The 14,462-nt window shown below is 40.7% G+C and overlaps 1 protein-coding gene across 8 annotated transcripts in view; it reads left to right on the forward strand.

Annotated features, from left to right (window-relative positions):
- The window catches only part of Rubcn (rubicon autophagy regulator), a 65,302-nt gene that overhangs the window by 45,558 nt on the left and 5,282 nt on the right, over positions 1-14,462 (forward strand). For 6 of the 8 annotated variants that reach the window (XM_074073380.1, XM_074073383.1, XM_074073384.1 and 3 more), the window contains 9 exons: positions 1,341-1,551; positions 1,935-2,036; positions 5,018-5,092; positions 10,535-10,595; positions 11,147-11,279; positions 11,892-12,037; positions 12,681-12,745; positions 13,208-13,446; positions 14,054-14,115. In XM_074073380.1, coding sequence (XP_073929481.1) covers positions 1,341-1,551; positions 1,935-2,036; positions 5,018-5,092; positions 10,535-10,595; positions 11,147-11,279; positions 11,892-12,037; positions 12,681-12,745; positions 13,208-13,446; positions 14,054-14,115 — 1,094 coding nt within the window. The remainder of the gene's footprint in view (positions 1-1,340; positions 1,552-1,934; positions 2,037-5,017; positions 5,093-10,534; positions 10,596-11,146; positions 11,280-11,891; positions 12,038-12,680; positions 12,746-13,207; positions 13,447-14,053; positions 14,116-14,462) is intronic. The other 2 variants (XM_074073381.1, XM_020184849.2) reach the window with 1 other exon arrangement.

The following is a 14,462-nucleotide window of genomic DNA, read 5'->3' on the forward strand; positions in this document are numbered from 1 at the left end:
TGAGTTCAAAATATTAGTGATTTCATCTTAGAAGCTACTCAGGGCAGAAAAGCTTAGATTTCAGCTCATGATTATTGTTCCCTTGACCATGGAACCTCATGTAAATACTATTTCTAGAATCAACTTCTGTATCTTATTCTAAGGCTCAGATACATAATAAATAATATCTATGGAGCACTTTCTGGCTTACAAAACACTTTTAACTCAAATCATTACATTTACCTAATATTTCATATGTAGGTATATGACTTTAGAAAAGAACCTGATTGAAATTCTTGAAGAATCTTTTCTGTCAGTTTCTCTCATTCACTAAGCAAAGAACTATATTAACCTTTGTTTCAAACTTTATTCCCAAGACTTTGTCAGCTTAGTTAGTTGCAAAGAATGAAGAGTGTGTAAGTAAAAACTGAAAAGAGTTGCAGGGTCCAGTGGACTTGTGTTTAAAACTATTAAAGATCTATTTTTTATCGTGTCCATAAACAAAACAATTTTTAAAACTATCATGAGATGAAATAGCAGCTCCCAGTAACTTCTTCAAGTTTTACCTTCTTCAGAAGTTGATTCAATTCAATTTGCCTCATTTGAAGCCTTGTCAAAATTCTCTGCAAGATCTAGACAGTCATTCACCATCATCTTCTCCAATAGCAAGTGGCTTCAGCCAGTTTCCTTAAATTCTCAGACTGTCTGCAGTATGCTGGCTTAAGATGTCTTAGTATTCCTTTTACCTGCATTGTCTCAGCATGGCCTGTCATGGGGAAAGAGATGCCTGAACTTTGTGTATTCAGGTGGATCACTGTTCTTTGGTTTATAAACATATTCACTGCTTCAGTATTAAATAGAGTTTTTACCCCTGCCCTCTTCAAGGAGAACTGAAGGTTTTTTGTATTCAGGTTTCTTTCTCTCTCTCTCTCTCTTTCTCTCTCTCTCTAAATCATCCTCTGTAGTTCTATGAACTGTTCCTTCTCTCTCTGAGAAGTTCTCTTCCTACAGTGTGCACTGTGCCTACAGTTTGAGAGTTTTCACCATTGTTTCTTTCACCTTGTTGGGGTGGAAATGGGGCCACACTGGGGGATTAAGGTTAGCACTCGGGAATCTTGGACCAATTGGCTGAGTTTCTCTTCTCATTTCTGTGTAGAAAGTGGAATAGGAGAGGGGACAGGCATGTTTAGGTAAGAGAGCAAAGATAATCTGGAATAGGTTTTCTGGCTATCACTGTCTTTATAGTAGATGTGTCCACTTCCACCAAGTGTCTTCATGTCTTGAAAACTCTGCTTTCCCACGTTACCATCAGGGAGGTGTTTGATTGCTAAGCAATTTCTTTGGTGCTCTCCTTCCTCCAGGAGAACGCTCATTTCAGCATCTCAGAGTCTTTGATTGCTGCCATCGAGCTAATGAAATGCAACATGATGAGCCAGTGCCTGGAAGAGGAGGAAGTAGAGGAGGAAGACAGTGATAGAGAGATTCAGGAATTGAAGCAGAAGATCCGCCTTCGGCGCCAACAGATTCGTACCAAGAACCTGCTCCCTGCGTACCAGGAAACTGAGCATGGGAGTGAGTGAGGCGTCAAGCTTCAGGACAAGATATTGCTATGTTTTTTGTTTTTTTTTTTCCCTACCAGACTAGGAATACTCATCCTAGAGCTCATCCATTTCTACATTAGAAGTAGCTTCCTTCCAACACAGGCTTCAGATGTGAGAACTAAGACCTCTGGCTCTAGATATGCTTCCCAAATAGTACTGCCTCCTATTTACATTAAAACTTCTAAGGCATAACCCAGAAAGAATAACTAGTTTCTACTTCACAGTCTCACTCCCAGCCAAGGTTCTGTTTACTTCTCTCTGTCGAAGTCATACTAGGTCCCTTTTATTGTGACATTGAAAGAAGTAGGAACCCTTTTCTGTCCTACTTACCATTATTATTTTTTAATATAACAGGCTTTCGAGTTACTTCCAGCAGCTCCCAGTTTAGTTCTCGTGATTCTGCACAGTTCTCTGACTCTGGCTCTGCTGATGAGGTTGATGAACTTGAAATCCAAGGTAAGAAGTGACACTTCATTAGAGCTTTTTTATTACTTGTTTCTTTCATTCTGGAATCAGGTTGAGAGACTTCTGGAGTTGGTCTTCATTATGGCTCATTATGGAATGTTGGCTACTGTCAGGGACAGCTTCTCTTGCTAAAAACAAAACCCCTTTAAAATTTAAGCAGAAGCATTATGGATGGGTTGACTGTTGTTGAAGTCACCCCGATGTTCCTTCCTCATTTGCATCTTTTCTTTGGGTTCTCACTCTGATTCCTCTGAGTGAGAACCCAAAGGTTCTTGCTTGTTGGGCTGACCCATGCCACATGAAGTGAGAATCATCTTTTCCTGTGGTCTCTGATACAACTGAAATTGTTTCAAAGTATTCAAAATGAGCTTTATTATAATCCTAAGAGAAAAGGATAAGGAGCATCATTGAGGGGGAAGCAAAAAGGGGGGAAAATTAAGTTTACAAAGTAGAGCTTTAATTTCTATCCTACCAGTGCTAACTTGCTTAGCAGAATCACAGGCTCCTTGTTGGAAGTGTCAGCCTTGAAAAGGGGAGGTACTCCTATCTGGGAAGGCAGTTGTGTTAAATCAGGTTAATGTCCCATTCCTGTAAATCATAGATTTCCTCAAGTTTCCATCAGTAAGACAAATGAACAAACAGTTCAAGGACAGACTCTTCCCCGTGGATGAAACCAAGAGTGATTTTGTACAGAGCTGAACTGTTTCTCTCATAATCCGTATAACATTGTAGCATGCTGATGAATAGATCTTTTACTGCATTTTAGACAACCCATTCATCTGCATATACCCTCCAGATGAAGTAGCCAGGTTTATTTCCTATTCAGAAATTCAAATTCATATTTTTCAGGCCTCCAGGAAGTCTTCCTTCTTTGTTCTCCTTAATGTATCAGATTTCTATTCATGACAATAATAGTCACTCAACACTCCTGTTTTAAGCAGGTTCTATGGCTCATATCTATAAACTTCACTGAGATCCGCTACTGAGGAGGTGCAGATTGGGAGGATTACAGTTCATGACCAGCCCAGGCAAGAAAGTTAGTGAGACTCTCCCATCTCAACAAACAAGCTGGGCATAGTGATTTATGTCTGTTATCCTAGACGTTTGCTACATGGGAGACATTAGTAGGAGGATTGTGGTCCAGGGCAAAAAATGAGAGACCCTATCTGAAAAATAGCTAGCAAATAGGGCTGGGGCCATGGCTCAAGTGGTAGTGTGCCTGTTTAGCAAGCACTAAGCCTTGAGTTCAAACACTAATACCACCAAAAAACCAAAACAAAACCAAAAACCTTTTTGGTTTTTTTCTTAGTTTGTATATGGTTTTCCAGCAACAATTCCCAAACACTACCTGTCCTCTAATTCAGTTCTGACACTAATTATGTAGAGTCAGCACAGGTCCACGAGTTAAGGACTTAGTTTCACAAGATTGTTCCCACTTCGGATGCTAGATGCAAGTGGGGTCACCCACACTCTATCTTGCTGATTACAAATTGAGAAATTTCCATGACTCCTTCCCCCAGGTTGGATAATTCTCCAGAATGATTCACAGTACTTAGGAGGACACTGTCCTTATTATTATGGTTTATTATAAAGGATACAAATAAATAGCCACATGAAGGGGTATGAAGGACAGAGTCTCGAGCACAGGAACCTCTGTCTCCATGGAGTCAGGGCGCACCACCCTCCCAGTACTGATATAGTCACCTACCAAAAGCTCCCCCAAACCTTGTTATAAGTTTTTTATTGTGGTTTTATAACATGGGCATGAATAATTAAATCATTAGCCATTGATAATTGAACTCTGTCTTCAACCCATTTCTCTACCCCCTAGAGTAAAGGGGGAGTAAAAATCTAACACTATAATCATGTGGTTTGTTCTTCTGCTGACTGGCCCTGACCCTAAAGCTTTTGAGAGGCCTAATAAGTGTCCCTTCAAGCTAGGCATTGTGATTCACAACTGTTACCCCCTCAATCAGAAGACTGAGACAGAGTTTGAGGGCAGCCTTGGCTAACAGCAAGACCATGTCTCCCAAAAAAAAAAAAAAAAAAGTCATTCATTAGCATATGCTCAGATATGATTGAAGGGGGCTCCTTGTGAATAATAAAACATTAAAGACAGTGCTATCATTCAGAAAAATCCAAGAGTTTGAGGCATTCTATACTAGAAGTCAGAACTTAGGAAGATACTATATTTAGCTTTATATAATGTTTTATATAACAAGATATTTATATTTTATTATATCACAATCTATGATTGACTTGATCTCCAAATTAAAAGAAAATAAAAGAGTTCCACCCTCTCTCTCAGGATCAGCAGCAGAATTTCAAGAGGATAATATTGAGATAAAATCAGAACTTGCTGTTTTGCCAGGTGTGGAGCAGTCCTCTTGACTAAATGTCATGTTCCCTGCAGCAAAGTAGGGAGCCAGTGTGGAAGGAGCCTGCCTAGTGGGAGACACAAAGTGCACTCCCTTGGAAACTGTTGCTGCAGTGTGGGCCCCAAGAGATGTTTAATCAACTAATTCCCTAGTCATTTCAAAGCAGAAATCCTTAAAGGAAAAGATCTTGGAACAGGGTTCTCATCCTCTGTCTCTGTAATTCTTGTGAGGGACTTTCTTGTGCATTCTAAGATGTTGCATATCATCTCTGGCCTCTATGCTCTAGGTGCCAGTACTACTTCACTGTTTACCCAACAGTAAAAAATATCTCCAGATATTCCAACATCACCCCTGATTGAGAACCACTCAGTTTTAGGAGGTTCTTGAGAGTAGCAATAACTATCTCCCAAGCTATTGTGAACACCTACCTGTACTTGTAAGTTCCTAAAAGCCATTTCATCTTTTGGAGCAAAGTCAGGTCCTGATCCCAAGAACATGTGGGATCCCATGAACTGTCAATCTCATCAACTTGCTTTCTGTCAGAAAACTAAAGGGACTCCTTTTATAATTATTATTATAATTATTATTACACAGATGGTAGCGAAGGATCTAACCTGACTCACATGTCAAAGAATGGACTCTCAGTGTCAATGGCCTCGATGTTCTCAGGTAGCCTATGTTGAAAGTGTGGCTGTGCTTATATATGCATGTGCGTGAACGAATGTTTGCACTGGCTTTGTATATACTTGATAATGTGATACCTGTCAAGGTTATAAGGACTATGTGGTCTGGAGAACTAATTGGAAAACACCAGACTTAGACCATAACAAGAAGTCAGTTACAATTCAGACATTCAGATAGTCTTTCGCATATGACTCCAACAGTCCTCGTCATTGAGTTTGTCCTTGTTGATCCTGCCTTACAGTGATAATTTTAGATTAAGTAGTTGTGTGACTGATGAAAGATATTGGTAGTTTGGAAAGGAATAGTCCAATAAAGAAGTTTAGTTCAAATCTTTAGCTAAGCTACTTTCATACATTCAGACAACAAAAATAGAGCAGAATGGCATGAAGCCTACTGTCTAAATCTTAGTATTTTGAATTTGCAAAGCCAACTTTCAGAGAGCTAGCTCCTCTAAAAGTACTTCATATACAATTAGGAGTTGCTATTATAAATTGCTTTGTCATTCAAACAAGTAGGCTTTCTGTAGGCAGGATTAACTGAAAGGAAGTAGCAGCTTTCTACTCAAAATGCTTTTAAAATACAAACAACAAAAAACTCAGAACTTGAGTTCATAATTAAACTCAGAACTTTTAGTTATGTTAATGACAGTTATTTATGACAATATTGTTAGCCATAAGCATTTGAAATAATTACATAAAATTAGATCAAGAATTAGAGAAATAAGGGTAATGTTCTTTTTTCTGTACTTCGGAACTGTTGTAATTTATTCTTCCCCTGCTTGAGAGGTAATTAATCCTAGGTCACTTTTTTTTTGAGGTTCAAGGCCAACCCAGGCAAAAAGTTAGTGAGACTCCATCTCAGCAAGCAAACCTGGGATAGTGGTATGCATCTGTAATCCTAGCTACACAGGAGGCATAGATAGGAGGATCTTAGTCTGAGTCTGGTCCAGGCCAAGACCCCATCCAAAAATAACTAAAGCAAATGAGGGTGGGGGTGTGTGTGTGGCTTAAGTGTGAGGTCTGAATTCAAATCCCTTACTGCAAAAAATAAAAAGAACTCTTAACTGTAATGGGGGAGTGAAGTAATGGAAGATTGGCTCATAAAGAGTTAAACAACTCTAGAGAATACAAGAAGGATAGCTATAGATGGTAGTCATTCTCTCCAGGGCTAGGATAGAACACCTAGGGACAGAACAGATAGAAAATAGTGCCGTACCTCAGGACTGAAGTCCAGACCTGTCTCACTGGATGGAGGCAGAGCTCTCAGATGCTGTCCATGGGGAGGTGCAATGCCAGAAGCCTTCACTGGGAAACTTCTCAGCTGCTGGGGGCAGTGCCTTGCCTCAGACCTCAAGCAAGACTGAGAAAAGTAGTTCAGGGAAGTGCCAGCCTTTGATACTTGCCTTGAAGCTCTCCCATGAGGTGCTGACAGAAGCCGATGATGAGAGGAACCACTAGTGTCACTCTATTGCAAAAGCACCCAAGGTCTACCTCCTTGGGGAAAGTCACCTGTATTGTAGCTGTCAGCCTAGGTAGGCACAGACCAGACACCACAGAAGTCCCTTCTTCTTCAGAGTCCCTCCAATGCCCTCTGGTGACAAAGCTCAACATTGTGCCAGCTGGCAGAGATGTTTATGAATCCAGCTCCATTATCACAGAGGGAGCAAAAAGAAGGGCATATTTGGGACCAAAAAGCAATAAATTGATATAAAGAGAAACTTTCAAGGTAACCAATTGCTTTTCTTTCCTCCCTTGTCATTTTTTTCTCTTTTTAACACAATAATAGTGATTCTCCATCTTAAAGTGTTTCATCTTTGAGTTAGCAATTACAGAAAATTCATTGCATTGGATCCCCAGATGTGTTGGTATCACCTTGTCTGCTAGAAGGAAAACAGGATGGAAACCAGCATCAAACTGGCCAGTAAATTCCAAAGTGACTCTTCCTATGCTTCACTTATTTTTTTTTAATTTTCCAGATTTTGCTAAGATTCTAAGCTTTAACCAGTTCTTCCCTGATCACCCCAATACCAGTGTCTGAACATGCTGCACAGTCATCTTCTTATAGCATGTCAATGTTTTTGGTGTTTGCTTGTATATTTTCTAACTTTTTCTAGTCAATAATAATGTCCTTATTCTATCTAAAACATCAGATAGATGTCTTAGAAAAATATATATTCATTTTTGTACAAAAGATTACAAAAGTTTCATAATTTCATTAAATTCCGCTTGGAAGATGAGTTTCTCAGACTTCTTTCTCAAATGCTCTTATTTGAGTACATTTAATCCATCCAGTTGAATGACTTCCTCCTTTCTCTTCACTCCTTAATTATCTTAGACCTTATTCTACTTTTATTCACATCCTCAAATAATGCTCCGCCCACATCAACTTAGTCATCTGCTTGACCTAACCAGAGAGCCAGCAGGGTGCAGTGGAGGCCCAGAGGAGCCTTAGGTGAAGTGTCTTGTCCCCTTTGATGTTAGGTGCTGCTCTTCCTCTTGCTCCTTTGGTAAAATCTTTATCCCTGAAGCAGTATTGTCTTTCACACTCTTGGAGGAAGTATTCATGATTAGCTAAAAAGCCCCTGCCACACATACCTCTGACTTCTTTGTACCTCTGGTGAGAAAAAAGAACAAACATGATCAATTCTTACTTGATTATAGATTTTAAAGAAAGGAGATTTTTTTTTTCCCTCTCTCAAAGTGGAAAATAAAGACTTCCTCTCTGTGAGGATGAAGAGCTGCTAAATACTGTCATGCTTTGCTTAAATATAGGAATACATTCTGAGAAATGTGTCATTAGGTGATTTTCTGTGAATATCATCATAGAGTGTACTTACACAAGCTAAGCTACCAGTCACTAGACAGTATAATGTTATGGGGCCACTGTCAAATAAATAGTCTATCATTAACATTAATATCCTTAGTTAGCACATAATTGTAGTTTTTGTGAAAACTGGTTTCCTTAGCAATTATGAGTTATCATTATCAATTGCCTCCTCTTTCTACTGTGTAGTGGTTTTGTTTGTCTGTTTGTTTTTAATAGCCTGGTCCTAAAGTAACAAAATTGGCTAGCCCCTTATTCAAAGATACCTATCTTTAAGATTTTCTTTCATTTTTCTTCCTTTATTACTCCTAAACAAAACAAAATGTGCAAAAAATTTTTAATTGCTTTTAGTCAATTAATATTCATATAGGAAATACTTTCTAAAAACCTATTATGTACAAAGCACTCTTGAATGTTACTAGGAGAAGGCAAGGCTTACATACAATCTGAGGCAGTGTATGTGTTTCCCAAATAATCATTACAAACCAAATGGTCTGGTGTACTGTTGCCTAGACTTGTTTTTTTTTTTTTTTTCCCCTACTAGCACTGCATTGGGATCTGGATTTGGTGACACACATGTTCAGACAGAAAAGATGAGATAGATGAGCATCTTTTTTGTTAAATAGACTGTTAATTACCACCAAAAATTTGATCAATGTCTTGTTTTTCTGTGCTTCAAGAGCATATTAAATCTAACCAACAAATTTCACTTCTATTAAACTGATTATATGCTTTGAGTCATTAGTTTGTCACCATTATTTGAACATGTGCTTGTTTACAGGATTTTGTTAAGAATTGTAGGTCTAAAAGAAGAGTTAGAATAATTTCATTTCCTCACAAGGAGATTTTTATAATCTGGTTTAATCTGGTTGTATATATTAAAAAAAATCTTTGTACAGTGAAACATATGACGAACAATTGAACTACTCATGACCAATTACAGAGTGATGTCATGTAAGGTTAGTCCTTTGTTAAGGGGCTCAGACAATGGCAGACTAAGTTGAAGAAAAAGGGTTTTTTCAGTAGGCACCAAAGGAAATGAAGATGGGATTGATCAAAACAGTCTTCATGACTTGGTTAGGATCTGTTTGCCTTTCCAGAACATGACTTCTGTATTTCACTGCCCTCTCCCCTCATCAAAAGTATTTGGGTTCCTGGAGGCTCAGGTGTATCATTACTAGAAATCTTCTTCAAACTGGGCACTGGTGGCTCACACCTATAAACTTAGCTGTATAGGAGACTGAGATCAGGAGAATTGTGGTTCAAGGCCAGCCCTGGACAGGGAGTTCATCATTTGAACCAAAAGCTGGGCACAGTAGTGCATGCCTGTCATCCCAAACTATGGAGGAGGCTGAGAGTAGGAGGACTGCAATTCCAGACCAACCCAAGCAAGAGCGCCTGAGACCCCATCTCTCCAGAGAAGAGTTGGGTGTGGTGGTGCCTGTCACCCAGTAACAATGGGGAGCTTAAAATAGGAGGATCGTGGTCCAGGCCAGCCTGGTCAAAAACCAAGATCTTGTTTCCAAAATAACCATTTGGCTTATGCAGTAGAACACTCCCTAGGAAGTGTTGAGCCCTGAGTTCAAACCCCACTACTGCTAATAATAAGAATAATAAATAATAAAATAAAGGAAAAAGAAAAGAAATCCTCTTCAAAATTCTTTATTAGACATAGGTTTTGGGGAGTCTCTACTCCCATTACCTGCATGGGGGCTAAGAAATGTTTCTTTTTTTTTTTTCCATTTCTCCCCACTTTTATCCTGTTATACTAAATTTTTTTCCTCATAAACTTAGTACTATTATTTTTGCTACAAAAAACCCCCAGACTTTGGAAAGTCTACCATAGTTTCCTATAATTGCATGTGAGAACTCTGTAGTAAAGATCATATTGATAATCTCTGAAAAGTTGTTGGTTACCAGGAAGTTGTCAAGTCATAGAGAAGTACTTTTTTCTCCTGGTGTCACCAGACAGGAATGAAATCTTTCCATGAAACTTTCTTAAGAACACAGAAAACTTCTAACACTCAAGGGTAATAGCAATAATGGTGAGAAGTTAGAAGCAAACTTCCAATTTCACAGACATTTAATGAGTAATTTCTATGTTCCAGGTTCTATATTAGATCAGTGCTAATTCTTACATTTTAAAAAGTCATCCAGAGTTCTTGTCTCTGGGAAGTTTTGCTGTGTAGGCTGGGCTGGCCTTGAACTCATGATCTTTCTGCCTCCTAAGTGCTGAGATTACAGGGATGCACAACTATGCTGGGAGAAAGATTTGAGTCATTATTTTGTGTTTGTCCCTGCTAGGGGCTGTGTCCTTGTGTGTATTAGGATGCTTCCTTTTCTCATTCACTGCTTTGCACCAAGTAAGCATTTGGTTCCTACCTGAATTTGTAGCCACTTTGATTTTCTCAGCCTGGTTGAAACTTGAATAGAGCCAAATTACAAGTAGCATTTAGAGCTTCACTTGCCCCTTAATCCTGCATAAAATGTAGCACCTGGCTGCTGCCTTGAGTGCTTAGCTGGCAGTACCTTGTAATGGTCTCCATCGTCCTTTGCTTTCTCCCTTTCCATTTCCTGCTCCCCTTATCTCTGGTTTCCATTTAGATGCTGACATCAGAAGGAGCACAGCCTCAAATAGCAAACCCTCCATTTCCTCCCAGTCCTTGTGAGTACATTTCTTTTTTCCTTTCTAATAACCTCCGAGTTTGTGGAGAAATGTTAGCATATGGGTGGGAAAGGCCACAGATAAAGCTATCCCAATTTAGGATGAGGCAAGGTTCAAGTGATGGGGCCTGCCTGATGGTGGCAGCCCTAGGAAGAAAGAGACAGTTCATCTTTGATATGCACTAGCTCATTTGAAAAGTACAGTATCCCTTTGTAGTCTACAAAGCAATTTTACTCACTTTATTTTATAAACGGGCATTATAGTCTCCACTTGTCAGTTAAACTGGAAGGCTAGAGAAAGGACGTTACAGGACCCTTAACTAGCAGTGCTACATAATGTATGTAAGTAGGATTTGAGTCTAAGTCTTAGGACTGTAAGCATAGTATATTTTTCACTGTCCCTGTGTATCTGAAGATGAGTAAAAAGTTGAGCAGATCATGAGTGTTTCCTCAGCTAGCATGTTTCTGCATGTGGTATGGTATCCTGAGGGAACGCTCTGATCTTCCCGTCTTTCCCCTGTGCTCAGCTTCCCTTGATTCTCTCCTTTCCAGCTCCCATTGCTTCCTGCACTCCACATCTGCTGAGGCTGTGGCTATGGGGCTCCTGAAGCAGTTTGAGGGGATGCAGCTTCCAGCTGCCTCAGAGCTAGAGTGGCTAGTCCCAGAGCACGATGCCCCTCAAAAGGTAGGCTCTCCCGTGTTCTCTGCTCAGGAGGCTGTAAGCCCTTTTGATTTGTTTTGCTTTCTCACTTGACCCCAGTCTGAAATAAGCCTATGTGTTTCCCACCTTACTCATAAAAGCCATGTGTTACAAATGTGTTGAATGAGTGAGTGGATGCTTGCTTGTGTAGGTTTTTCCCTAGGAGTTGTCAAAACAGGATGTGATGGTACTTCAGTGTCCTTATTCCACATAACCACTCTGTAGACCTAGAGGTAGAACTCATTTTTTGTGGCCAACTTTGAGACACTATTCAAATATGAATTGTTAAGACTCTGTGCTCTGTAGTTGAAGCACCCCTAGGCATAACAAGGGTCCTGGGATGAGTGTAGGGACAGCATCAGCAATTGGTGACACCACCGTGAGATACTATTTGTTTGCTTCTTTGAACCCAAGGTCCTCACTTCTAGTACCCTGGTGCTGTCTAGTTTGTCTTGAGGCCAAGGTTTCTTGCAGCCCTTAGCTTGTGATATTTCTGAAGTGTCTTTCATTAACTATGCTTCTGTCATGGCCAAATGGGTCAAGCATATGTGTTTCCCATACTGTTCAGGTGAGCTCACCTGTGCTTTTTTCCTGCAGCTTCTGCCTATCCCTGACTCACTGCCCATCTCACCAGATGATGGGCAGCATGCAGACATCTATAAGCTGCGTATCCGTGTTCGTGGCAACCTGGAGTGGGCGCCACCCCGGCCCCAAATAATATTTAATGTTCATCCAGCTCCAACGTGAGTAGCCAGTAGCCATGCCTTTTGGAAAATTGGACACGTCTGCTTTGGATTGTCCTTCTCACCCTCTTGTTTCTGCTGCAGCTGTACTTCACACACACATATCTGCTGATTTTAAAGCAAATGAGCAGGATTACCTATTTTTGTTCTTTAATCTTTCCATTTTTTCCCAGATCTAACTAGAAAGAAGGCCTTTTTTCACTGTCATTCCCTTCCTCTCATTAGTTCGTGAACTCAGTGGGTTTTCCCTTTTTAAGAAGGTTGGAGACTTTTCTCTCCTAGTGTTCTTTTCTCTTTACTATTTCTCATCCCTTACCTGTGTTCAGAAAACGTGGTTCATTATTGGAGAAAGTTACTGCCATGTCCCAGATCCTAACCTTGAAATCCCCAGTTTGAATTAGTTCTCCCCATAGGTTCATTTTGTCCAACTTGGAAGGGAGAGAAGGAAGGAGGAAGGAGGGAAAGAGGAAGGAGGGAGGGGGAAAGGAGGGAGAGAGAGAGGGAGGGAAGAAATGAGGATGAATTCCTTTCTCTTCCATACTTAACAAAGAGTTCTTTTTGTGTACTTATCCTTTATACCTCAGAGGCCCCATGCAGCTGCTGTCTTCAAATCCGTTTGCCAATCTTCTTTGCCTTTCCTTAGGAGGAAGATTGCTGTGGCCAAGCAGAATTACCGCTGTGCAGGATGTGGTATCCGGACTGACCCTGGTGAGTCTCTTGTAGCACTGTACTGCCCCAGAGGGCTTTGCTTTCTCCCACACTTGTCAGAACTAGTAAGAGAAGGTGACAGGGAAGAAATGGGGAAAAGGAAAGAAGGGCCTGGATCGGGAGGAAAGCCTAGGCAAGAGCACTGACAATCATAGGGAAATTGTCTCTGGGAACACATTACTGGGACTGTGTACTATGTAAAACTGGGTAATTTCATCTAGGTTCTTGGAGACTAGGTCTTACCAATTCTGACAGGTTTCGTTTCCCTAGCGGCCTCCAGGATAGGACAAAGGAACCACAGGCCCCACTCTGTGGGTTTCTGTTAGCTTTAAGTTGCTCATACAGAAGTGGCTAGAGGCCACTAGCCATCTCTTCCTACCCTTTGAAGAATCAATAGAGCTGCCTCACCAGGTTGTACAGAGGAAAGTCACATCTGGCCTTTTGACTTTCTGTTTTTTCCAGATTATATCAAGCGTCTGAGGTACTGTGAGTACTTGGGCAAGTACTTCTGTCAGTGCTGCCATGAGAATGCCCAGATGGTCATTCCCAGCCGGATTCTGCGCAAGTGGGACTTCAGCAAGTACTACATCAGCAATTTCTCCAAGGACCTGCTCTTTAAGATCTGGAACGATCCTCTCTTCAATGTGCAGGACATCAACAGTGTTCTCTATAGGAAAGTTAAGCTGCTCAATCAAGTCCGGGTAAGACCCCTGAAAAAGCTACATCATAGATTCCTACCCTTCTCTGTTCATACAGATGATCACCACTTCTTGTCAGAGCTGTAGTTATCTCATCATTCATGCTCTGCCTATGTCCTTTCTTTCTTTTTCTTTTTCTTCTTCTTTTTTTTTATAGTATTGGCAGTGGTCTCATACATGCTTGTCAAGCACTCTACCACTGAGCCACATCCCCAGCCTTCTAGGAAGTTTCTTTCCCTGTTTCCCAAGTATCTGTCTAGTCAGCCTGAAACCTAGCAATGGTAGCTCTGAAATTGTAGATAGCACTTGATAGCAAAGGCAGGATTTCTTCCTTCCCTGGAAATATTACTGAGGAAAGAATAGAGTGGGGGATTTGAGTTTGCATGGTTCTCAGCTGCTGCCAGCTGTGTATGTGATTGATCAGGCCTTCCCTGTCTGGAGATCCCTTTGAAGTGAGTTGTTGAGTTAGAGGTGTTGAGGGCAGCCCAACTCTGGCTGTTGCATGCAAAGCCTCTAGGCCCCCCCAGGTTTGAAGGCACTAATTAATTAACCCTTCTCACAGTCAGTTTTCTCCTCTTCTCCACCCCTTTCCCCATGTCTTTCTCTTCAGCTACTGCGGGTCCAGTTGTATCACATGAAGAACATGTTTAAGACATGCCGACTAGCCAAAGAGTAAGTCTTGTGTGGAGGCCAGAGTCCTATGGCCGAGTTAATGTCTCTGACAAGGCCATATCCCAACAGTTGGCTCTTGTGTTATGTGAAAAAGGATAGTAGGGGGATTTGCAGAAATGTCCAAAAATAGTAAATAAGAAGCCATGGCAGTAACTGTGTCTCTGTCTTCTCTGAAGGGGGGATATCTGTGATTTTTTCTACTCAAGACAGTCACCATTCTTTGCAAATTGGCATGTGTCACTCTTCAGAGGGTTATACATAAATCACTTCTGTCATTCAGACACCTTGTAGTGTGGGAGGGCTGAGATGGTCTGGAATGCCTGGGCTGGCTGAATTTTGTGCACCCC

This window comes from Castor canadensis, chromosome 5 (genome assembly GCF_047511655.1).
Source record: "Castor canadensis chromosome 5, mCasCan1.hap1v2, whole genome shotgun sequence".
Taxonomy (NCBI): domain Eukaryota; kingdom Metazoa; phylum Chordata; class Mammalia; order Rodentia; family Castoridae; genus Castor; species Castor canadensis.